The sequence below is a fragment of the Ursus arctos genome, unplaced genomic scaffold (genome assembly GCF_023065955.2).
Source record: "Ursus arctos isolate Adak ecotype North America unplaced genomic scaffold, UrsArc2.0 scaffold_2, whole genome shotgun sequence".
Lineage (NCBI taxonomy): Eukaryota > Metazoa > Chordata > Mammalia > Carnivora > Ursidae > Ursus > Ursus arctos.
In genome coordinates, this window is record NW_026622874.1 from 34,228,707 (window position 1) to 34,254,178 (window position 25,472).

General features: G+C 35.8%; 2 protein-coding genes across 10 annotated transcripts in view; both read right to left on the reverse strand.

Annotated features, from left to right (window-relative positions):
• F13B (coagulation factor XIII B chain) overlaps positions 1–8,780 on the reverse strand; it is a 33,810-nt gene extending 25,030 nt beyond the window's left edge. For 2 of the 6 annotated variants that reach the window (XM_048225004.2, XM_026480726.4), the window contains exons 1-5: positions 8,644–8,719; positions 8,383–8,523; positions 4,813–5,013; positions 2,780–2,965; positions 267–443 (exon numbers count right to left, since the gene is read on the reverse strand). In XM_048225004.2, the coding sequence (XP_048080961.1) occupies positions 267–443; positions 2,780–2,965; positions 4,813–5,013; positions 8,383–8,446 (628 nt within the window). In that variant the 5' untranslated portion in view covers positions 8,447–8,523; positions 8,644–8,719. Of the gene's footprint in view, positions 1–266; positions 444–2,779; positions 2,966–4,812; positions 5,014–8,382 lie in introns of all 6 variants that reach the window. The other 4 variants (XM_044377681.3, XM_044377680.3, XM_048225003.2 and 1 more) reach the window with 4 other exon arrangements.
• A 12,562-nt stretch (positions 8,781–21,342) lies between these two features.
• The window catches only part of ASPM (assembly factor for spindle microtubules), a 61,571-nt gene continuing 57,441 nt past the window's right edge, over positions 21,343–25,472 (reverse strand). For all 4 annotated transcript variants that reach the window (XM_026480724.4, XM_057315392.1, XM_057315390.1 and 1 more), the window contains exon 28: positions 21,343–21,747. In XM_026480724.4, the coding sequence (XP_026336509.2) occupies positions 21,645–21,747 (103 nt within the window). In that variant the 3' untranslated portion in view covers positions 21,343–21,644. The remainder of the gene's footprint in view (positions 21,748–25,472) is intronic.

Here is a 25,472-nt window from a genome sequence, read left to right on the forward strand (position 1 = left end):
TTATACATAACAAAAGCTCATCAGTTCTTATATTTATTAAATATCATTAGGCTTATTTTAATTTAATTATCGGAGCTAAAAGAAATTCTTTTTCTATTTAGAGCTTTAAATGATCAACGCCTGTGATCAACATTATCAAAACCAGAAGCAAAAAAAAAAAAAAAGTATGAAAAATGAGATGTAATGAGTGTGACAATTTATATACACCTCTGCACGAGAGAAAGTTTTTAAAGTAAGACTAGATTGTCTTGAAAATGAGAACCTACTGGTACATTTTGGTGTGAGAGACCATCCATATGTGAGACATTCTACCTCCTCGGTCTTCTTTCCTCCAGCGGTGTAGTAGCCAGGAGCGCATTCGTATTGCACTTTGTCCTTCACTGGGAATGTCTTCCGCGTTGTGGAATAATTTCCGTGATGTAATTCAGGGACCAAACATGTTTCTAAAAAAAAAAAAAAAATCAACATTATTTATTTTACGAACTTTATCACTAAAACTATAATACTAAAAAGAAATCTCAAAATGTATTTTCACAAAATCTTAAGCATATTTGGCGGACTCAACCTTTGGCAAAATTGAAAAATACCCAGTTTGCCTTTGCGTCTCTACGTCCTTTTTTAAAATACACCTTGTGTCTTAATGCCACCAGTCTTCTCTTTTTAAAATTCTTGTCTAGTATGCTTGGCAAAAGGCCACAATTCAACTGAAGGCTTGTACAGTAATAATTTTTTGATTCTGTGCCATCTGAGGATTTGTACAATTTAAACTAGCAACACACTAATGAAGTATACATATTGAAATTATTATTTTATGTATATCTGATATTGGTTCACCAATAAAGATAATGGGCACTATCTTGAATCCTTCTCTAATAAAGGAAATAATAATTTATATATGTTGTGAGAAACAGGTTTAAGGTTTTTTTCATCCTGTTCCATTCCATTCCATTCCATTCTTTTTTTTTTTTTTTTTAAAGATTTCATTTACTCACTTGAGAGAGAGAGAGCATAATTGGGGGAAGAGCAGAGGGAGAAGCAGACTCCCCACTGAGCAGGGAGCCTGATGCGGGGCTGAATTCCAGGACCCCAGAGCACGACCTGAGCCGAAGGCAGATGCTCAACCGACTGAGCCACCCAGGTGCCCCTACTCCATTCCACTCTTTTCTTCATTAGTATAAAGTAGGGACTGCTTCCACCTTCTAGCTATTGTGGAAAATGCTGCTAGGAATATTGTTGAACAAGAGTGTGTTTGAGTCCCTGCTTTCAGTTCTGAGTCCCTGCTTTCAGTTCCTCTGGGTATATACCTATTAGTGGAATTACTGGATCTTACGGTAATTCTATGTTTAATTTTTAGAGGAACTGCCACCGACCCAAGTATCCATCAATGGATAAATGGGTACATATATACATATATGTATCATATATACACACACAACAGACTATTAATTTAGCCATAAAAAGAAATTAAATTCTGATGCATGCTACAACATAGATGAATCTTGAATACATTATGCTAAGTGGAATAAGTGAGACACAAAAGGATAATACTGCACGACTCCTCTTATACAAAGTACGTAAAGTAAGGGAATTGATGGAGACAGAAAATAGAAGTTACCAGGTACTGGGGTATGGTGGGGAATAGAGGGATTTATTGTTTAATGGGTACAGAGTTTCTGTTTGTGTTGATGAAGGAGTTTTGGAAACAGTGGTGATGGTTGTACAACATTGTGAATGTACTTAATGCTACTGAATCATACACTGAAAAATGGTTAAAATTTCATGTTTTGTATATTTTACCGCAATTTTTAAAAAAATCAGGGGTTGCCAACGGTTGGTGGAAGGGAAAAATGGATGAACAGGTGGAACACAAGGGATTCTTAGGACACTGAAACTATTCTGTATGATATCTTAATGGTGGATACATGTCATTATACATTGAACAAAATGCACAGCATGTATAACACAAAGAATGAACCCTAAAGTATGAACTTTGGTTAACGTATTAGTATTGGTTCATCAATTGCAACAAATATACCACACTAAACGCGAAATGTTAATAATAGGGGAAACTGTATGTGGCCAAGGGCAAGAAGGGGTATATGGGAACTCTCTGTACTAGCTGCTCAATATTTCGGCAAATCTAAAACTACTCTAAAAATAAGTCTTTAGGGGAGCCTGGGTGGCACAGTTGTTAAGGGTCTGCCTTCGGCTCAGGGCGTGATCCCAGCGTTCTGGGATCGAGCTCCACATCAGGCTCCTCCGCTAGGAGCCTGCTTTTTCCTCTCCCACTCCCCCTGCTTGTGTTCCCTCTCTCGCTGGCTGTCTCTCTCTGTCAAATAAACAAATAAAAAAAATCTTTAAAAAAATAAAAAATAAAAAAATAAATCTTTAACATTAAAAAAAATTAAATAGGAACTAGTGGTAGGTGAGTTGTGGGAGTTGAGAACTCTTGTGTTAAGGAAACACCTAACATTTAAGAAAAACAATATAATATCAACTTCTTTTTTTTAAACTTTTTTTAAATAATATTTTTTATTATATTGTTAGTCACCATACAGTACACCCCTAGTTTTTGATGTAATGTTCCATGATTCATTACTTGCGTATAACACCCAGTGCACCATGCAATACGTGCCCTCCTTAATACCCATCACCTTCTTGCATTTGCAGACAAACTGAAAAATCAATTGTATTAAATAAAAATGCTTATCAATATAAGAAAGTACTAGCCTCAGAGTCTCTTATCATCAGTTTTAGGAAATGATTCTTAAACACATACCACGTTCCTTCCTACAGGTAGGTTGAGAAGACCACCCATCAGCAAGACATTGAACCACTTCTTCATCCTTTCCTCCAGTGGTTTTATATCCTGAATTACAACCATAACGCATGTTCTCTTGAATTTTGTACATTAATTTTACATCAGAGATGTAACCATTTCTCAGCTCAGGCTTAGTGCATTTTTCTACAGGAAAAAAAAACTTTGCTTAACTTGGTGAAATTAAGCTTGTCTTTTACTTAGTTGTAAAACTAAGGCAAGAGTTTAATATTTTTTTGGAATTTAAAGGAGAGAGAAAAATTTCACTCCATAATTCCTTGGTTTGGTTTAATTTTGAATTATCCTGCATGTTCTGCATCAAATTTCTTTAAAAACTGATTCAACTTGACAATGACATTCTTTGTATTTATTCATTTCAGTTCTTGTAGTGACTCCCATCCCATTCCATCTACTTTTAGAAAATATGACAGAACTCTTCCACTAACTGTCATTAATGGCAAATAGAAGGAATTTCATTTGATTTTACTTCCTAATATTTTTAAATCTGCATTTGACAATTTTTAACACCATGTAACAAAAGCACATACCTAGCTTATAGGTAAGACTGCAGATACCTTAACGTAAAAACTTTGTTCATTCCATTTATTTTTAACTCAGCAAATGATCACCTAACCACACAGTCAGTCCGTGTAGACCAGTCCATAGTCAGTCCGTGTAGACCATGACTGAGTCATAGACATGTTACTCAAAACCTTTGAGTTTGCAGAGTTATTTTTTGGCAAGTACTTGCAACAGTGTTGGGTTAGATGATAAATCTACCTCAGCACTGAATGAGCTCAGTAATTTTTTAAGCCTTACTATTAGACCCTCATAACAAACCAAGCACTTTATATGGATTATCTCCATGAAGCAGGTGTGTGTCCATTTTATAGATGAGAAACTTAGGCTCACAATGCTCACTTCCAAGTGGTGGAGCAGAATTCAAATGCAGGCAGGGTAACTGCAGAGGTTGTATCTTAAGCATTAGACTACGTGCTAAAGCTGAGTTCTTCTCTTCTGGCTCCTATTTCAAAGCTCTTGCTAATGTTTCATTTATTTTTAAGCTCTAGTTATGAGTCTTTCTTCTTTCTTTCTTTCTTTCTTTCTTTCTTTCTTTCTTTCTTTCTTTCTTTCTTTCTTTCTTTCTCTCCCTCCCTCCCTTCCTCCCTCTCTTCCTCCCTCCCTCCCTCCCTCCCTCCCTTCCTTTCTTTTTCTTTCTTTATTAATCTGTTGTCGATATTAATAATAAAAGTGCAATGCTTAAATTTATGGTCTGTTCTCAAGTCATGGAAAGGATAATTATCCTAAATGGATATGGTCAGTAGATATATCAAGCACTGTAACCATCATACTCATTTCCTTTTCTAAATGAAACAGACCCAACTAAAGCCTCTACTCTGCAAAACAGAGCTTAGAGAATCCTTTGTTCAAGAGAGGTCAGCTGATCTAACGGAAGCCCATTAATAGTTTGACTATAGGGTAGCCTGGCATGAAATAATGAGATGAACTGATCAGATTTCCTTTTTCTAAATTTGAACTCAAAATTCAGAAAACACATTTTTCTGAATCTATGGGAGAAGTTGGCACACAAAGGAGAGATGAGTCTTTCAAAGGATAAAACACTAGAGTAACAATCTTATTCTTCCTAAGTCCAGTGTCAAGCATTTTTCTGGCTTCCTATGCACTATTATCTGTATAAGTTCCTCATTCCTTAAAGTAACTCATTTGCATCTGTTTCTTGCAATAATACCATTTTCAATAACTATCCTTATTCTCTTTACAGGGTACTATTAAAAACAAAGACAATAACATTTTAATAAGAAATAATGTTTACAGAATTCAGAATATGCCTTCATTTTGTAAAAGAGACAGTGGGTCAGTAATTTGTTCTTATCTACAAAAAGGTTTCACCACCCACCAGGTTTTCTTGGATCTTTATGGACTGATCTCTTTAAATATTATAAAAATTTTGTGGACACAGTCCACAGACTCACTTAAGCACCGTGGTTCTGGAGACCAGCCCTCTCGGGTACATGTGATTCGCTCCTCTTGTTTACCAGTTTCAGTTGTATAACCAGCCAAGCAGGAAAACGACAGTTTTTCATTTATTCTCATTGGAAAGTAATAGCTTTTAAAAGAATAGTAATATTGGGCAATCCTTCCATTTTCCACATTAGGAAGACCACAGGGTTTCTCTGAAATGAGTAAATATCAAGCTGAAAACTGAAAAAATATCTAAAACCATGAAATGTGTGATCAAATGGCAGTAAATTTTTAAATTCAAAGTGTTTGCAGCCACTTTAACTAGTACTTATTTTTATTACAGTTACTTCTGTGACCATCTTTTTCATTCCAAATTAATCTGCCAGCAACCCCAATAACCAACAGTCAGAATAAAACTGGTCAGGCCACTTCCTCGGGGAAGCTTTCTCTAACTTTGTAAAACAGTGCTTTCCAATAGAAATATCATGCAATCCACATATGTAATTTTAAAATTTCTAGTAGTCACATTAAAAAAGGAACAGTTGAAGTTTAATTTTAATAATATGTTTTATTTAACCCATTAAGATATTAAAAATGTTTTTCATTATTTTTTTTCTTACTAAGTCTGAACTCCAGAGTATATTTATACTTACAGCACATCGCAATGTGGACTAACCACATTTCAATAGCCGTATGTAGCTAGTAGCCACCATATTGAACAGCAGAGCTCTAGAATAGATGAAGTTCTGCTTAAGATAGGCAAACCCACACAATTTTGAAGTAAATGGCTTTTTTTTTCTTTAAGAAAAAGACAGGCAACTAATTAAAAAATAAGTAAAAGACTTCAGCAAGAGCTTCACAAAACAGGACATGTAAATGGTCACAGAACTCATAAAAAGTACTCAGCTTTCTTTGGCAATATTAAGGCAGAATATACACATACCATTTTTAAAAAGCTCTCATCCCTTATGAACACTGATGTAAAAATTCTCAACAAAATACTAGCAAACAGAATTCAGCAGCATATTAAAAGGACCCATGAGCAAGTGGGCTTTATCCCTGGAATGCAAGGATGGTTCAAGATATGAAAATTGGTCAGTGTTATAATCCACATCAACAAAATGAAAGAAGGAATAAAAGTATTTATCTGTGCACTCAAAGACATGTGAAAGAATGTTCAAAGCAGCACTATTCATGTAGTCCTAAACTGGAAACAATCCAAATCCCCATTCATGGAAGAAAAGATAAACACATTTTAGACATGCATTCAATGGAATATTATACAGCAATACAATGCTGAATATCATGCAGCAGTGGTGAATGCTGAATAGTGAATCTCACAAACACATTATTCCGTGAAGGAAATCTGTCACACATAAGTAGATATTATATGCACTGACATAATTTTTTATTGTGGTATAATTGATGTATAACATTATATTAGTTTTGGGTGTACAGCATAATTGTTCCACGTATATATTTGTACATATTGCAAAATGATCTCACAATAAATCTAGTTAACATCTGTCACCACACAGTTATAATTTTTTTTCCTTGTGACGAGCACTTTTAAGATCTGCTGTCTTAGCAACTTTCAAATAGACAATACAGTATTATTAACACACATGTGAACATATACAGGACAGACAAATTGTAACAAGGAAATAGGGTGATTATATGACACATTCATTAAGAGTTATTTGTGATTAGAAGGAAATTAGAAGTAACAATGTATCCATCACAAGGAAGACAGGTAAGTAAAATATATGAAACACTATGTAGCAGTTAAAAGCAACAGAATAAATTGAGCAACATGGAAATATGTTTAAACGATAGCAAGTAAAACAAAACAGTAAGGAGATCAAATCAATGGCAAGCTTTCATTTATGTAAAGCACATACACAAAACAAGACACAGTTCAGAAAGATGGTTACATATTTAAGAATATATTGAGCACGTGATAGTGGCTCCCAGTTTGATGCTAGACGAAATGGAATTCAGGGTCAGGGATAAAGGGGGGAAATGTATAAATGAAGCAAAAGTGGCACCTTTCATAGGCCAATGATGAGTGCATGCTATAAAATGAGAAGTACCCCCTAACGTTCCTACTGGGGGTGAGGGAAAGCATGGAAATATGTATGAGATTATGGTTAGCTTTCTTGTTTGTTTGTTTGAGTAAAAGAAGATTATAACCATATAATAATTAGGAAATTATCTAGAAAATGCAATGTCTTCATGGTATAGATGATAGAGAATTCTACCAGCTGTTTTTTTCCCTCTTGGACAGAAAAATAAAGCTAAAGGAAACTATGCATGCAAAAATTATTTACTATAGAATTGATGTATCAAATAAGATGAATTCTAGTTACTCATCTTCCTTTTTCTTTTTTTTTTTTTTAAGATTTTATTTATTTATTTGACAGAGATAGAGACAGCCAGTGAGAGAGGGAACACAAGCAGGGGGAGTGGGAGAGGAAGAAGCAGGCTCATAGCAGAGGAGCCTGATGTGGGGCTCGATCCCAGAACTCCGGGATCACGCCCCGAGCTGAAGGCAGACACTTAACTACTGAGCCACCCAGGCGCCCCTATTTACTTCTCTTTCATAATTTTAATTGCACATCCTTTCTTGGTAGGAAATTTGTAGCAAACTATCACCTAAAAGGCAATTATGATCCATGGGATATTTTATTTTAACAGATTCCCTAAGATGTTTATTTTAGAAAAGTCTTATTGCTGTGGTTTCCTCTTTTGTATATTTACTCTTGTTGACACCTAATTATCCTTCCTTGTTTCTCATCCCTGCAGCCTAATAACACTATTAACTATTCCTAAATAACCCACGCTTGTACACTGCCTGCCTCACTCACACATATTCACAGATGGGGCAGTCTGGCTATAAAGATTTCTAAGAGTTAGGGAGTCTACGGGTACTGGTTTGTCTGGACAGTCCTGACTTACACTGTTATATCACATAACTATTAATAGAGCTCCATTTCACTCTCAAAAGTGTCCTTATCTGCATAATCAATTATACAGTCCTCCTTCTAATCACTACTTAAAAAATTTCAACCAATGAATAAATTAGGATGAAAATCAAAGGGCGAAGATTCAAAAATCTTTATGATTCATGGCTATTTCTTTTTCAAATTTCCCACACTACACTCTCACTTTATGAACAGAGAATTAAAATTGTGCAAGCTGTGCAGGCTTAGGAATGAATTCTATGAATGAAATTAGAATTAAGGTTAACGTACAGCTTCTGGTGGTACTGTTAGACTGAAAACTCTTTTAAGTGTTAAGATCCTCTCTCCTGTGCCACAAAACCTAGAGATACAAAGCGGTTTTTTTCTTTTTTGTCTTGTTTTGTTTTTCTAAGTTTGTCACTATAAGAATAGTTTACTCGTAATGCCCAAAGGAAAAAAAATCTGCCTAAATATTTATAACAAATTATAAGAAGTATGCTTTTTATAAAGTTGATACACAAAAATGAAAGACTATAATTAAAGTTCAAGTTATATGACTGTCAGAATTTCCCTTTATAATTTTTAGAGAATAAAGAATAATTGAAAAATTAATTTTACCTTCTGCATAGAGTTCTCCTGAGATGATTAATATGATGATAAAAGCCAAGTCTTTCGACCTCATCTTCAATGGTGTGCCCAACAAAGATTTTAACAATTCTAAAGCCCTAGGGACTCCTCATTAAGTACACAATACTTTGCCTGAAGAAAAAGTTAATTATTTACAACATCTGTCGAGGTATCTTTGTAACAAAACTTATATTTCATTTAAAATATTTTCAAATAATACTAAAATAACACGACTGTGTTAATTGACAATACCTTTCATGCCAGAGTCCGTAAGGACGTGGTAACATACGAGGGGAACAAGAGCAGCAGCACGAATCATTAACTCAGACTGCAGAAAAAAACGAGGTAAATTTTCAACTTCAATTCCCTATGGTAAGTCCATGGGGTAAAGTTCACCTGTGGCCATTGATTTCATTACCACTATTGATCAAATGGAGAGATGAACTTAGAAACATGAGCTAATGGATACCTCATGTTAAAACACGGTGTTGTCTAGGTTGCACTGCTTAAAGAGAAAAACGACCTACTTGTCTCGAGCAATGAGAAAACTATGTTATTGACAGTAATGTCTAGTGTTTAGAACATTTGCATTCTGTGGTGGGTGATGAAATCAGCGCTGTGCTATAGTATCATTCATGTATGAAAAATGTTTTGAATGATCACTATATAGCAGGTCATGCTCTAATCTTGGGTATAGAGCAGTGAAAAAAAAGATTAAAATTACTGTCCTCATGGAGTTTACATTTTAATGGGTTTTAATTTAAACTATAAAATAATACGGTGAAGTGAAAGCTGTTATTATTTTCATTTTGTAACTTTTTATTAAAATAGAATATAGTCAGAGAAAAGTACACATGCCATAACAGCACAGAACAATGAATTCTCACTAGCTGAACACATTTCACAATAAGAAACAGAGTATGCCGGCATCTCATAGGCTGTGGGGTTGAGTCCTGCATCTGGGCTCCTTGTTTCGTGGGGACTTTGCTTGAATGATTCTCTTCCTCTGCCTCTCCCCTCACGTGCTCGCACGCGTGCTCTCTCTAATATTGCCATGGTATCTTATAACACTCTATTGGTTTAATTTTTAATCGATGACTATAAAATAAATCTTTGTGAATAGTGTCAGACAAATAATCAACCTAATTTTAAAAAACACATTTTATTTGAGAGAGAGAGTGGGGGAAGGACAGAGGGAGAGGGAGAAGCAGACTCCCCACTGAGGAGGGAGCCTGATTCAGGCTGGATCTCAGGACCCTGGGATCGTGACCTGAGCTGAAGGCAGAAGCTTAACTGACTGAGACACCCAGGTGCCCCACAACCTCCTTTTTTCCCCTAGAGAGTTGCCACGTTATTCCAATTACTTATCAAATAATTAATGTTTTTTTTGCCACTGATCTGAATTTCCACCTTTCTCATAAGCTAAATTCTTTTGTTTCAGCATCTCCTCATGTTTTTTAGTACTATACTTTTAGCTACCCTAGCTATGGAGCATACATGAGCGTTTAATAAAGATAGTCCTCACGCTGTAGTCTCCCTTTGCAGAAATTTTCCGTCTAGTGTTGTTTGCTTATTTACTGTTGAGGTACTACGGGTTTGGAGGAAGACTTTGGAGTCACTCAGCTCTGACTTACAATCTCAATAACCAGAGTGTGACTTTGGAAAATGAGAACTCATGTGTACCTACATTTCCATATTTCTAAAATAATGGCTACCTCAAGCATGTTATGGAAATTCTGCTGAGGATAATTTAGTCTTCTACATTTTGCTGATCCCTAAAAAAGTGGCTATTAAAAATGGTTTTAGAGGGGGCGCCTGGGTGGCACAGCGGTTAAGCGTCTGCCTTCGGCTCAGGGCATGATCCCGGCGTTATGGGATCGAGCCCCACATCAGGCTCCTCCGCTATGAGCCTGCTTCTTCCTCTCCCACTCCCCCTGCTTGTGTTCCCTCTCTCGCTGGCCGTCTCTATCTCTGTCGAATAAATAAATAAAATCTTTAAAAAAAATGGTTTTAGAAACAAAATCCTAAGCCAAATTTCATAAATACATTCCAAGGAATTATATCTCAATTCAGGGGGAAAAGGGGGTAATAATGCATAGTGGAAATATTAAAAGATAATAAAGATGAAATTATAAATGTGTCATTCTCTCTAATACTCTTTCCTTCTTTCTTCCTTCCTTATCTCTCAAACTTATCTGTCAATAATAAAAATCTCAAATCTCTCTACTTCATATAGGTTTTGAATAGTCAACTATAAAACATTTTCTTTTTAATTATATAACTGAGTATATTCTAAGGACTATATACATACTTGACAAAATATCATTTCTACCCAACATTTTTCCAAAATTGGCACATTAGGGCTAAACAATGAAAAGTTTGGCTCACTTCTCTTATTTGCATCTCCTGTAAAGTTTGCTTAATACATGCCAAAGTACACTTCCAAGACTTTAGGACAGCACAGCTGTTGTACCAACCCAGATTTTACTCAGTAGACGCACGCTCAGAAAAAACAGATGTCAAAAGTGAATATCAGAAAGCAGAAGCCACGTTTATGTTGGTTCTACCATTTTGCCTAATTTGAACAATCCTGGAAGCACATGGTTTTACTGAATCTGCTGCAGCAGAAGCCTGAGACTCTTGTGTCTAGCTTCACGGATGTCAAGGGACAGGTTATGGAGTATTTACTGTTGGTAGCAATTCCAGTAAAAATGGTAGGGTCCTGGCCTTGCACAGGTGTCTGCCTTGATTCAACCTCAGGATCATGGCAGAAACAGCACATGCCCAGGCCAGTTTTGCGGTGTGCTACTAGGAGTACTGGGAACATATAGACATGTGGCGCAACGTCAAAAAGTATATCATATATTTAATTGGAGCCTCAGTATAATACTGATGGAAATTAAGGGAAAGGGAAAACCTTGATATTATTAAGAGAAAAAAACTACATTGCTTCCAAACAAGCAGTAATATGACTGATGAACTTCTTAACAAAAGTGATAAAAACAAGGAGAAAGTGGAATAAGATCTTTAATACGTTAAATGAAAATAACTGCCAATCTAGAATGCTATAACTACTAAAACTATTTTCAAAAATAAAAGAAAGTTGTTTTCAAATAAATAAAAACGCAAAAAGTATGTCAATAGTAGAACTCTACCCAAAGAATGGTTAAATGGAATGCTGTAGACTAAAGGAAAATGAAACACGAAAACCCAGGAAGGAAATAAGAGTGAAGAATAAGGGGTGGGGGAAGGAGCTTCGATCTGTGGGTAAATATAAGAGAATATTAATGGCTCAGAAGAAAACCAATAATGCTTACATGGCAAATAGATATGTAGAATTAAAATGCATGGCGTCAATAACGCAAAAGCCAGGAGTGAAGAAACGGACTCGGTGTGCTCTGTTTCTAGGACTTTCAAGGAAGTTGTAGAAGTAATAATACCTACTTAATTATCATTACTCAAGGTTCAGTATTAAAATTTCTAGGTTAACCACTACAAACTAATGTTTAAAAAATGTGTAACTAACAGATTAAAAGGATAAAAGTAATCACAAAAAACTCACACATGATTATCCTAAACAAAGACAAGAAACTAGAAAGAGAGGAACAAAAACTGGTTGGTCAGATTTCTGCTTATGGCCAAGATGGAGTAACGGGAACTGGATATACCCTCCCACCTGAAACAACTTAAAAAAAAAAAAAAAGACAAAATTTAAAAAACAATAGTTTTTAGGACATTGGAGATTAGGCGATGAGATGAGCCCCGGGATCACCCCAGCCTACCGCCTGAGGGTTTCCTGCCACCCTAGACAGTATGGTGGTCTTCCTGAGGTGAGGAGACGGAACTGAGAACTAATGAAACCAAAGCAGGTAGGATTCAGAATGCAGAGTACAGGAGAGAAGAGAGCTGCACAGACAGACCTGCGGTGTCCACATGAGGTTTTTAGCTGAGTACCGACCAGAACATCTCAATGCAAAACTGAGTATCAGAGGCCCAGGAAGGTACCCCCTGAGATTAAAGGAGGAATGCCTGGAGCGCACTTGGGATTGGGGAAAATTCTTGTTCTCGCAAGTCAGAGTGCAAGTCTTCGTGATTTACACGGCATTCACGGCGCTCTCAGGAGGTTTGTATCTCAGTAGTGGGGAAAAAACGGAAGGATCGGTTTCCAAGTAAACTAACTGAATTCCAGAACAAACTCAAAAGTATTTCTAGGAGTACAAAAATATCCAATAAACCGAAGAGGCAAAATTCGCAATGTCCCCAAAGGAGAGAACGGGAAGGAAAGAAAATAATCTTTGAAGAAGTAATAGCTGAACATTTAGAACATAGATCAAAGATGATCAAACACTAAGAACAAGAAGCATAAAGAAAACTACGGTGAGGCACAACATAATCAAAGTGCTTAAACCTAAAAATGCAAAAGCACTCAGAAGAAAACCACCCCAGAGGAATAAAAACAAGAGAGTAGACTTTTTGTCAGAAACACCGCAAGCCGGAAAACAGTTGATGCAACATCTTTAAGTACAAGAAAAAAAGAAGAAAGAAATAATATAGTGTCCTTCTGTATCTCTAACAATAGTCTTTAGTTTAAAATCTAATCTGTCTGATATGAGAATTGCTACCCCAGCTTTCTTTTGAGGTCCATTGGCATGAAAAATGGTTTTCCATCACTTCACTTTCTTTTTTTTTAAAGACTTTTTTATTTATTTATGTGACAGAGAGACAGCCAGTGAGAGAGGGAACACAGCAGCGGGAGTGGGAGAGGAAGAAGCAGGCTCCCAGTGGAGGAGCCCGATGCGGGGCTAGAGCCTAGGACTCTGGGATCACGCCCTGAGCCGAAGGCAGCCACTTAATGACTGAGCCACCCAGGCACGCCACCATCCCTTCACTTTCAGTCTGGATGTTTCCTTAGGTTCAAAACAAGTCTCTTGTAGACAGCAAATGGATGGGTCATGTCTTTTTATCCAATCTGCAACCCTGTGGCGTTTATCATATGGTTTCACTCATTTATGGAACATAAGAAATAGGAAGATTGGTAGGAGAAGGAAGGGAAGAATGAAGGGGAGTAAACAGAAGGGGGAATGAACAATGAGAGACTATGGACTCTGGGAAACAAATTGAGGGCTTCAGAGGGGAGGGGGGTGGAGGATTGGGATAGGCCGGTGATGGGTATTAAGGAGGGCGCATATTGCATGGTGCACTGGGTGTTATATGCAAATAATGAATCATGGAACATTGCATCAAAAACTGGGGATGTACTGTATGGTGACTAATATAACAAAATAAAAATTATAAAAAAAAAAGTCAAACCCCCCTCCAAAAACCTATTATTGTGAACATATAATTTCACAATTTGGTATACAAATATATGTTTTTAAAATAAAAAAAAATAAAGAAAACCTGCAATGTAGAACTCTATACCCAGTAAAAATACTTTTAAAAAATGAGAGCCAAAGAATAGATAAACAAAAAGACTTTTTCAGACATATATAAGCTGAAATTCTTCATTAACAGGCCGGCACGATGAACCATATTCAAGGAATTCCTTCAGGCACAAGGAAAATGACGCCAGATGGAAATCTGGAAGTACATAAATAACAGTTATGTGAGCAAGTTTAAAGGTTTTTAGATTATTTAATCTTTAAGAAGATATCTAATGGTTTAAAGCAAAAATGATGAAAATAATAACAATTTATTGTGGGTTTATAACATACTAAAAGTAAAATGTTGACAATAGCACAAAGGTTGGGAAGGCAGAAATGTAGTATGTTACCAGGTCTTTATACTCTATGTGGACGGGTATAATATCACTCACACATGGATTGTGATACATTAATGATATTTACTAAAAGTCTGAAAGTAACCAATAGAATACCATAACAAAGAGTTACAGGTAATAGCCAACAAGGTAGATAAGCTGGAGTCATTGAAAAAAAAAAAAAAAGAACCTATTTAATTAATCTAAAACAGGCCAGAAAACAAAAAGGTGGTAATGGGGGAAGCAGATGGGATGAATAGAAAATAAACAACACGAGGACAGATTGAAACTCAGCCATATTAGTGGTCACATTAACCATAAAAATATGAATATCCAAAGGAAAAGGCAGAGATAGGCTGATTGGATTAAAATATAAAGGCCCAACTATATGCATTCAACCAGAAACCCATCTTAAAATATACAAACAGGTTAAAAGTAAAATATGGATAGATATACCATACCTCAGCGGGTTGTATGGTGGCCCCAAAAAGATGTCTCTGTAGTGTAATCCCTGTAGCTTATGAATGTGACCCTTTTTGGAAAAAAGTGTCATTCATTGCAGATGTAATTAAGTTGAGAATCTTGAGATCATTCTGGATTATCACGGTAGCCCTAAATCCAATGACAAATGTCCTTATAAGAGTGAGGCAGAAGGAAATGTCACAGAAGAGAAGACAATGTGACCACAAAGGCAAAGATTGGAGTGATATGGCCAGAAGCCAGGGTACATTTGGAGCCACCCAGAAACTGGAAAAAGCAAGAACAGATTCTCTCCCAGAGCCCTCAAGACAGAGTGCAGCCCTGCCTACACCTTGGTTTCAGATGAACGGTCTCCAAAACCGTGAAAGAATACATTTCTGTTGTTTTAAATCAACAGTTTTGTGGTAATTGTACAGAAGCTGTATGAACCTAATACACACGTGAACAATGACCAAAAGAGAACAGGAGTATAGAACAACGTAAATGTAATCAATGCCAATGAACTTAAAATGATTAAAATATTAAGTTTTATGTTATGTGTATTCTAACACAATTAAATATTTTTAAAATGTAAGAGAGAGATAGAACAGGAGTTGCTGTATTAAGTCGAATAAAATGGATTTTAGAACAAAGAATATTATCAAGGATAAATAAGTTCATTCTACAATTATAGAGTGATCAATTTATCAAGAAACTAATAATCCTAAAGATTTCCACAACTAATAAAAAAGCTTGAAAATACATGTAGTTTAATCAGTTTTGTGTTTTGACTCACGGGGAAATGGACAAATCCACAATTAAAGTCCAAGATTTTAATAATCATCTCTCAATAACTGACACAAGTAGACAGAAAACCAGTAAGTATACAAAAGTCTTAAATAACACTATCACCTAATTTGATTTACTTGATATTTGCGGCAAACTCTACATGATAGCAAGATAGATGTTCTCTCCTTGTGTACATAAACATTTATCAAACAGACCATATTCTGGGCCATAAAACAAGTCTCGTTCAACTTAAAAGAAGCCAAATCATAAAAAAAACTAGAGTGGGATTAAATTACTAATCTATAACAATGATATCTAGAAAATTTGCAAGTATTCGTTCTTTAAACACATCTGTAGTGGTTCCTGGATGGCTCAGATCATGACCTCAGGGTGCTGGGATCGAGCCCCACATCCCCACATCGGGCTCTCTACTCAGTGGTGACTATGCTTCTCCCTCTCCCTCTGTGATCTCTCTTGCTTTCACTCTCTCTCAAATAAATAAATAAATAAATAAATAAATAAATAAATAAATAAATAAATAAAATCTTTTAAAAAACCAAACACATCTGTAAATAATCCATGGATCAAACAAGAAATCAAAAAAGAAAGTATTTTGAACTAAATGAAAATGAAAAGCATCATATTAAAATTTGTGAGATACAACTAAAGCAACACTTAGAGGTAAATCTAAAGCACTGACTACCTATCTTAGAAAACAAGGATTTCAAAACAATGACTCACCTTCTACGTCAAGAATTAGAAAATGGGGGCACCTAGGTGGTTCAGTCGGTTAAGCGTCTACCTTCAGCCCAGGTCATGATCCCAGGGTCCTGGGATCGAGCCCCACATCATCTGGCTCCTCACTCAGCAGGGACCCTGCTTCTCCCTCTCCCTCTGCTGCTCCCCCTGCTTGTGGTCTCTCTCTCTCAAATTAATAAATAAAATCTTAAAAAAAAATAATTAGAAAATGAAGACCAAATGAAATTGCAAGTAAACAGAAGACATGAATAACTGATCTAAATTTCATATGAAGATGCAAAGAACCCAGAATAGTCAAAGCTACTTTGAAAAAGAGCGAAGTTGGAGGACTTACACTACTTGATTTCAAGCTTTATTATAAAGCTACAGTAATCAACACAGCATAATATTTGAAAAAAAAAAAAAAACCAAAACAGATCAGTGGAAAAGAAAATGATTCAGAAAGAGACTAATACTTATATGGTTAATTATTTTTGACAAATGTGCAAAAGCAGTTCAGTGGAGAAAGGATAGTCATTTCTATAAGTGATGCCGGAACAACTGGTTGTCCATATGTAAAAAAATAAGCTTTGATCCATACTTTGTATCACATGCAAAAATTAATTTGAAATGGCTCAAAACATATACAACAAACAAAAATGACACAAGTTCCAGCAGAAAAACATAATGGAAAATCATTGTAACCTTGAGTTAAGTAATGAATTTTTAGAAGCAACACTAGAAGAATAATGAATAAAATAAAAAAATTGGTAAACTAGATTTCATCAAAATTAAGAAGTTCTGCTCTTCAAAGGCCACTGTGATGAGAATGGAAAGACAAGCAACAGACAAGGAGAAAATATTTGCAAGTCATTTATCTGATAAAGGACTTTTTTTTTAATAATATTTTTTTATTATATTATGTTAGTCACCATATAGTACATCCCTAGTTTTTGATATAAAGTTCCATGATGATAAAGGACTTCTATTCAGAATAAAGAATTCTCAAAACGTAGGAAAACAACCCAGTTTTTAAAAGTAGGCAAAGACTTGGGGTGCCTGGTGGCTCAGTCGGTTAAACCACTGACTCTTGGTTTTGGCTCAGGTCATGATCTCATGGATCGTGGGATCAAATCCCAGGTCAGGCTCTGAGCTCGGCAGGGTTCTTCATGAAAGATTCCCTCCCTCTGTCCCTTTCCTCCACTTACTTGCACTCTCTAAAATAATAAATAAACCTTAAAAAAGAAAAAGGTAGACAAACACTTGAATAGGCTCTTCATCAGACATATGGATGGCAGAAGAACACATGAAAAGATGCTAATCATTAGAAGTAGAGAAATGTAAATTAAAACACAATGAGATAACACTATTCATCTATACAGAGTTTTTAAAATTATGTTTGACCCTAGCAAGTGTTCCTGAGGATGTTACCAATGTATAGATATGCAAAGAAACATATTGGGTAGACACATTGCATTGCTTCACACCCTCAGAGCGGTGGTCTCATCGAAAATTGTAATGGACAAATAAACCAGGAGAAGAAAAGTTGTGAGGAGCTGATAAAGTCAATTAAGTGAACTTGTTTGCACATTCAGTATGATATAAAGAGCGAAGAGGAGACCTACTGGGAAAGCATCTCGAACCAGAGGTGAAAATGAGAATGAGGGGTGATGCATGGAGTTATACCACATTTTTTTTTTTCTTTTGCTCCTCACAAAATTTTCTTTTCTGTTGACTGATCCTGTTGTCTCAAGACTGGCCCTGCACTGCTGTGGACTAGTGGGGCACGCTGTCAATGCACAAGACGCAACATTCATACCATTAAATTTGACAATACCTGCTCCTAAAGGAACATCAGAGCCATCACACTTTTCCCTTATGTGGCCAAATTAGGGGTGTATGCAGTCCCATCACTAAGCAGCAATGTCAGTCCTATAATTCTTTACCTGTCAAATCTAACACCTCTCCCTGGGGAGAGGACAAACGGGAGGCCATGGTAAGATTGATGTTACTGTCTGCTTTAAGGTAGTTAGCAAAGCCAAGCCAGGGGAGGATGGTCCGGGTTAAAAGAGTATGTAATAAAAGAAAGAGGAGATCTGGCAAATAAGAGGGTTTTACCTGAAAATACTCTTGGCTGTCTCTCTCAGCCCTGCTGCTAATGGCTAATGCTGGAAGCCACTTGACCCCTTTTTCCCAGAGAAGGGAAATTGGACTCAAGCTGATTTATGAGTCTGCCCAGTCTCCACTTGGACAAACTGGAGATGTGATGCAACGCTGTCTGTGATTTGAATACCAGTATCTGCCTGGAGCCACCTTTTGGCTCAACATCTGTGGACTAAATTCCCTTGATTGGTTTCCAGGTAACCTGAAATTAACAGTATCCCCAAATTGCACAATATGGAGGTTGTTAAAGGGCAGACATCTGCATGCTGACAGTGAGGCTCTGAATCAAGATGAGTTTTCCCTGGGAAAGCTGCCTGCATATGACGGGAAGGAGCTTGCTTCTGCTTACCAGTAGTCAGTACTTCCTTTAGAGTAAATATGAGCACAAATGGAACTGAAAGGGTTTTTTTTAGGAAAATAGCAATGGAATGCAGATGGCCTCAAAGAGAAAGCAACAGTAGGAGGAAGACCCTGAGCAACATTGTAAACCTATGTCTTCAGTAACACTGTGAAAGTAAATATGTTATTGGACTACTTTTGATGCACCTTGGTAAAGTCAATCGCAAAGTTTGACAGCAAGAAGAATTTATTTCAAACATTCCAACAATGTTCAGCAGGTATGAAGCTTGATGATTTGGCATCTGCAGTAATAATGAAATATTATTCATAGAATAAAGCTCTACATTCTGAAATAGGCTTCTATAAATTTTTTAGGCAAAAAAGTGTTCCTAATTTACACAAGCTTCAGAAGCTATTTTAGGTGGTCCTTCATAAACATTTCTTGAAATGAACAAGTTTTTAGAATATTTCCTTCTTTCTTTACATAGGTTGGAAATTTTAACACACACTCAAATATATGTGCCCTCAAATATAAATTGCAATAAATATTTCTCTGCATTATTTGAGAAATAATAAAGTTATAAACAAAGTATTTTCATCAGAATTCTCCCTCTTTGTTGAAAATGTAACTATAGATTATTATCACTCTTTCTTTACAATAAGAATCAATGCCTGAATAATATATAAGTTAAAAGCAAGCCTATTAGATGGGGCACCTGGAAGGCTTGGTCAAAAATAGTATGCTATTTTTGATCTTGTGATGGGATTTCAAGCCCTATGTTGAGGGTAGTGTTTACTTAAAAAAAAAAAAAAAAAAGCAAGCCTATTAGCAAATTTAGCTACTAGCAACAAGCAATCCAAAAGATAGTATTTTCTTATTCAGTAAATGTAAATGTACTAGGTTTTCATCGCCACGGGCAAAAATTTAGAAGTTACAAAGATAATAAACCTGGAAAAAAATCACCTATTGAGAAAAATTCAACAATTTTGAATATAGAATGCCTAATGTGATTTATTCTTCTCAAGCATGAAGCCAAAATACAGTAGGAATAACAAGCTGTATTAGGGATATATAAAGTTTTCCAAGGATCTAGAAGTATGTATTTTATTTGCAAAAATCATAGCTATATAACAATGTATTTATCCATTTAAAACTAAATTAAAAATGACACTGTATGGGCATAATGACATCTACTGGACACTTGGGTTGATAACAGTTAACAAGAGGGTTAATTTGAAACTCACCTAACTTCACCATTAATAAAATCATGTAAAATAAAATTAGATTGCAGTTGATACATTTATTTTCCTTCTTTAATATATGTAATATCTCTGTGGAAAATAGTTACTTCTGAAGTAAAGAAGTTTAATTACTTCTCAACCAGTCCTCCCAATCACCAACACAGACACAGACAAGCCTTTTAGCTTTTAGGTCTTAGAATCCTATGGATTTATCACATAAATTTAGGAGAATGTTCTTCATATAAATAGAGTATATTATATAAAATTTATAAAAATTTAGTCTGGGGTGTGTTGGTGGCTCAGTCAGTTGAGCACCGGACCTTTGGTTTCAGCTTAGGTCATGACCTCAGGGTCTGGGAAAGAGGTCTGTACTCAGCAGGGAGTCTGCTTGAGGTTCTCTCTCCCTCTCCTTCTGCCCCTCCCCTCTCGCAAGTCCACGTGTGTGCGCTCTCTCTCTCTCTCTAAAATAAATAAATAAATCTTTAAAAAAATTTTGTCTGAGTTTCAACAATAGAAAATTTTTTAACATCCAAAGTCATATATACTATAGCATAGTATACATACAATATACTATTTAGAAATACTTTTTGGTTAGAACCATCTTAAAGGAAATTAATATCAATAAACATTATATCCTAGTGGTATAATTTACCAAGGTAAACAGATTGCTTATACTAAGATTTTGTTAAATGAAAGAATAAAGCAAAACATTTGGGAAAGTCAGCAAAAATCATGTTTGAAATACTGAGCACTGAGAATTCCTAAAACACTTTATTGGAAGAAAAAAAAATGGCAAAGAAATACCAAAAATTCAAGTTAATTTCAATATATTCTAATACACCAAAACGGTCTTTAGAGCAATCCTAACCAAATTTCAGCCAATTTCAGACTAATTAGGTAATTCTTACTCTAATAAATTAGTAAACTAAGTAGTTAAATGATCTCTCCATTTTTAGCTACTACTGATTCATTTAAAAAGTTAAAAACTTTTATGACTTCCATATATAAACAGACTTTGGGATGTTATCAAATTTCAAACAGCCACTGGAATTAGGCTTCGGTGGTCCTGAAACCATACTGGTTTAGTACTGGTAATAGTGACCCAAAGTTTTTGAAAATAAGTTAGGTTTCAATACCTAATCATTATCAGGTCTATGTCTGCGACTAGGTGACAAGTTTCTCTTATAATTTGATTTGAAAAGAGCATGGTGTTGCTTATAACTTCCATCAGCTCAAAGTTAAAGGTTGTTAGTATATAATGGGCAGGTTGAATTTAATTTCTCTAGAGGAGCTCACTTGACTGGATGGTCCAGTCAGTCAGGGATATAAATGGAGTGTTGTTTATAGCATTCGTGAGATTATTTTATCCTCTTGTCACTTCTGTGTTGGCGGAATCTTATATTTCCAAAATTTGTTTTAGAAAAATGCTTCAACTTATCTATAAAATGAGAGTTAAACTATTCTTTTCCCTTTTGGATAATGATTTTATTCAGACTAATATAATATTTTAAGATAACAGAATGAATAATAGTGTTAGAATCATTTTATGACATAGTGGTTTCTTATATGCATAAAGCCATAAAATAATAAAAGAAACAACAAAGAATATGAAAACAGTTTAGCTATTGGTACATATTTATATTTTTAATTTTAATACAAAATCAGATTCTAGAAGTTGCACAAAAGAAAGTAAAAAACACTTTACACGTTCATGATTAGCTTTAATACTTCTTTTTACTGTACATACTGAAAATGTTTACATTTACTAGTAAGGAACGCCAAGTGTGTCCATCACCATTTGAATAGCTTGTAGGGGATTTGTGATTTCTTCCATTCTATCTCTTCTCAAAACCCAATCTGGTTTAAGTCTGTGAAAAGAATAAAACTCTTGGATTAATAAAGTTCTTCTCTTAAAAGAGTTACCGTCACTGTTTTGTCTTAACAAAAATGTGGCTCCTCCTGAACACATCACTTCCCTTACAACCCTCTCAACCAGGTGAGGGCTTCGCATTATCGCCATTTGCCACTGTCAGGCTATTTCTCACCATCCTTCCTCCTTTGAGACTGCCATTCTCTCACCACTCCTGACTCAACCATGTCATTTGATTTAATACATCTACTGCACATATTTTTCTACCCCACTGAGATCTCTAATTCCCTGACCTCGACATGTACCCGTCATCCATCAGAATGCTGACCTCACTTCCCTCCTTGTCTAGCTTCGGCCCACCAATATAATCTCCTTGGGCAAATTTCATTAATGCTATTTTTTCTCTTTCCTATTAAATTCAAATGGAAAGTTCTATTTGGATTCCAAGTTGAATCCAAAATATCTGCCTTCTCCATTCCTATAGAGCTGAACAGGAAGAAAAGAAAGATTGCAGAACCAGGGTGATTGATTTTATGTCAATAATTACAAAACTAAATGGGTGCTTGAAATTACCTAGTATGCTTCCTTCCTCTTTCCCCTAGATGACCATTTTACTCCTTTCTTCTTTTCAAATGTCCTCGCTCTACCCTCCCTGGTCTGCTTTTCAGCTGATGCTTATAATCTCATACGTCATTAAGAAAATAATATCCATCAGACCCCTCATACACCTTTCTCATATAACTCCCTACTGTGTCATGCATTTCCATCTTCTTATTCTTTCCATTTGGTTAAAAATACAAATATCTATTAGTTGGCAAATGGTCAAAGTGTGGTATAGCCATACAATGGAACAGAACTCTGTGGGAATGAAATTCTAATTCATGCATCAATGTAAATAAATCTCAAAAACATCAAGCTAAAAAAAGAATCTAGCCACAAAAAGCTCTTAACTGTTATGATTCCATTTGTGTAACAATATAAAAAAGGCAAAGCTAAAAGCAGTTGCCAGAATCTAGGGGTTAAAAGGCGATAACTAGATTGGAAAGAGGCAAAGGTAACTTTGGTGTGATAGAAATATTTTATCTCAGTTGAAAAAAAAAAAGGGAAGCTATTCATTCATGTTAATTATAGTTTTAAAACATAGTTTAAAAAACACGATTAGTATTAAAATTTCCCAATTCCTTAAATAGAAATCATATGTAGACATGGTCTTCAATAATAAGTTTCAAGCAAGTAGGCTTTTTTTGGTTATACTGTGAAATATGCAACCATAAAACCAATGTACAACTATTACACAATTTATAATTATGAGTAATTATAAAGCTAACTGCTATGTAACCCAGGGCAAAATATAGTGCATTGTCAACACTGTAGGATTTACGACTTGTAGAGAAGTGCTGAATCATGGAAATGGAGATAGGCAGGGAAGGAAGGAAGGGAGGAAGGAAAGAAGGAAATTAAACATCATGAGTTAACTTAGTTCATCAAAATCAATTAAATCTTTTATTAATAAGGTAAAACCAGAAAATGTTAAACCATTTTTAAGTAAAATTTTAATTGCCTCAGCAAAATGTAAAAGTCATAGCTGAAGTTCTAATGTTATAAATTTTGGGCCAAAAATGAATTCATAAATAATAACAATTTTGTAGATTAAATCAGTATAATTCTAATTTATATCATCTAACTGAAGAATGTTACTAGAGTTCTCTACAACAGAAGACCAATTTTTGTCATAAGAGGGGCGCCTGGGTAGCGCAGTCGTTAAAGCGTCTGCCTTCGGCTCAGGGTGTGATCCTGGCGTACCGGGATCGAGTCCCACATCGGGCTCCTCTGCTGTGAGCCTGCTTCTTCCTCTCCCACTCCCCCTGCTGTGTTCCCTCTCTCTCTGGCTGTCTCTCTGTCACATAAATAAATAAAATCTTTAAAAAAAAAAAAATTTTTTTTGTCATAAGAAAATTCATCAAATATTACACTTAAAAAGGACAAATTTTACCACTATATGTAAATTGTATCCCAATAAACCTGACTTAAAAAACTATGTAATAGCATGTTTAAATTACTATATAAGTTTCTAAACGCGACTCTATGCTTCCGAACTTCTAGCAACACAGAACAGTAACTGAGTTTGCAGCCTGGCACAGGTCTGGTGGTAACACTCAGAATAGCGCAAAAAGGCATGAGGTGATTCAGGTTTGCTTTTGTGACGAGAAATCATATTCAGATTATCTTGTGTACTCAGAGATAATATTTGGTGGTCGTATCTTTTGTGATGTCAAGATTCATCAATAGATTTGATTATTGTCACTTACAAAGATTTAATTCATCTAAAGCTTTGTTATCAAACTTGCACAAATCATGGCCTAGAGTAGACCTATTATTTCATTAGGGGCTACAAATAATGATAGTTTCATATTCTTTCTGCATTTATTAAACAGAATTTTTTTATAGAGAACTCCTATATCAACCATTGGGTTACCCTAAGATACAGTATAATAAGAAAAATGGGACATACTTGATTTTTCCCTTTTATCCATAGTAAGCATCACAAGTTGTTTCTCTAGCATCCCTCAAGGATATCCATGATTTTTTTCCTTAGTATCATCATAAAGTCATGAATTTTTCATATGATGTGGTCCATTTGTTTTTCAATCCTCCTTAATCTATAGCTGTCACCACTTTAACCACTAACCTCCATCTTGCCAAGTCCAATGGGCATTTTTCATACCTCATCGAACAACTTCTCGTCAGCATTCCACACAGCTGATGTGATACCACTCTGGAATATCTTCTATCCAATTACCAATTCCTTTTCAGAGCGTTGGCTGGTTCTTTGAGTTCTGGAGAAATTGGGGTTGCCCTAAGGTTTGGTTTGGGAATTTCTTTTTCTAGGTATTCTCGTCCCCTGAAGTGACTGCATTTATTACATAGACTTATATGTGATCTAATGATTCCTGAATCTAAGGATACCAAATATAAATCTCTAGACTGATTCTTCTGCCTAGAACCACAGCCCTGATAATCTAATAGCTCATTTGTCTCTTCCTCTAATTTGTCACAGGAACCTCAGCTTCCCAAAACAAAACCCATGATTCAATGCCCCTTCCCACTCTACCTTCTCCTGTCCTTTTTGACTTTTACTCCTTGTAACTATATTTCAGAGACAATTTCCCAGTCACACTATTTTAGCAGGTCCTCTAAGTTATTCTCTATCCCAGCACTACCACAATCATTCTCCTGAAGTATGTGGCTCCATGCTGTGCCATAATCACAGGTTCACCACCTTAAAGCATAGGGTGCAGCTCCATACCACACTGGTAGAGGTGTCTACTTGGTTAACCAGATAAGCTAATACCCATTTTTAAAAAATGTCTAAAGTTACATATCTTAAACTAGTTAAGCTATTATTATCTCTATAGGCTTGCTGTTGACTGAATACCCCGCCCCCCCAAAAGACACGTCCACATCCTAATCCTTAGAACCTGTAAATGTGACCTTACTATGAAAAAGGGGTCTCCACAGATATACTTAACTAAAGGATCTTGAGATCAGATCACCTCGTATTATCTGAACTGGCCCTAAATCCAATACACGTCCTTTTAAGGAGGCGGGAGAAGGCGAAGAGGCCCATGTGAAGACAGAGGCAGGGAATGGAACACCTAGAGTCACCAGAAACCGGAAGCGTCAAGGAAGGATTCTGCCCTAGAGCTCTCAGAGAAAGTGAGG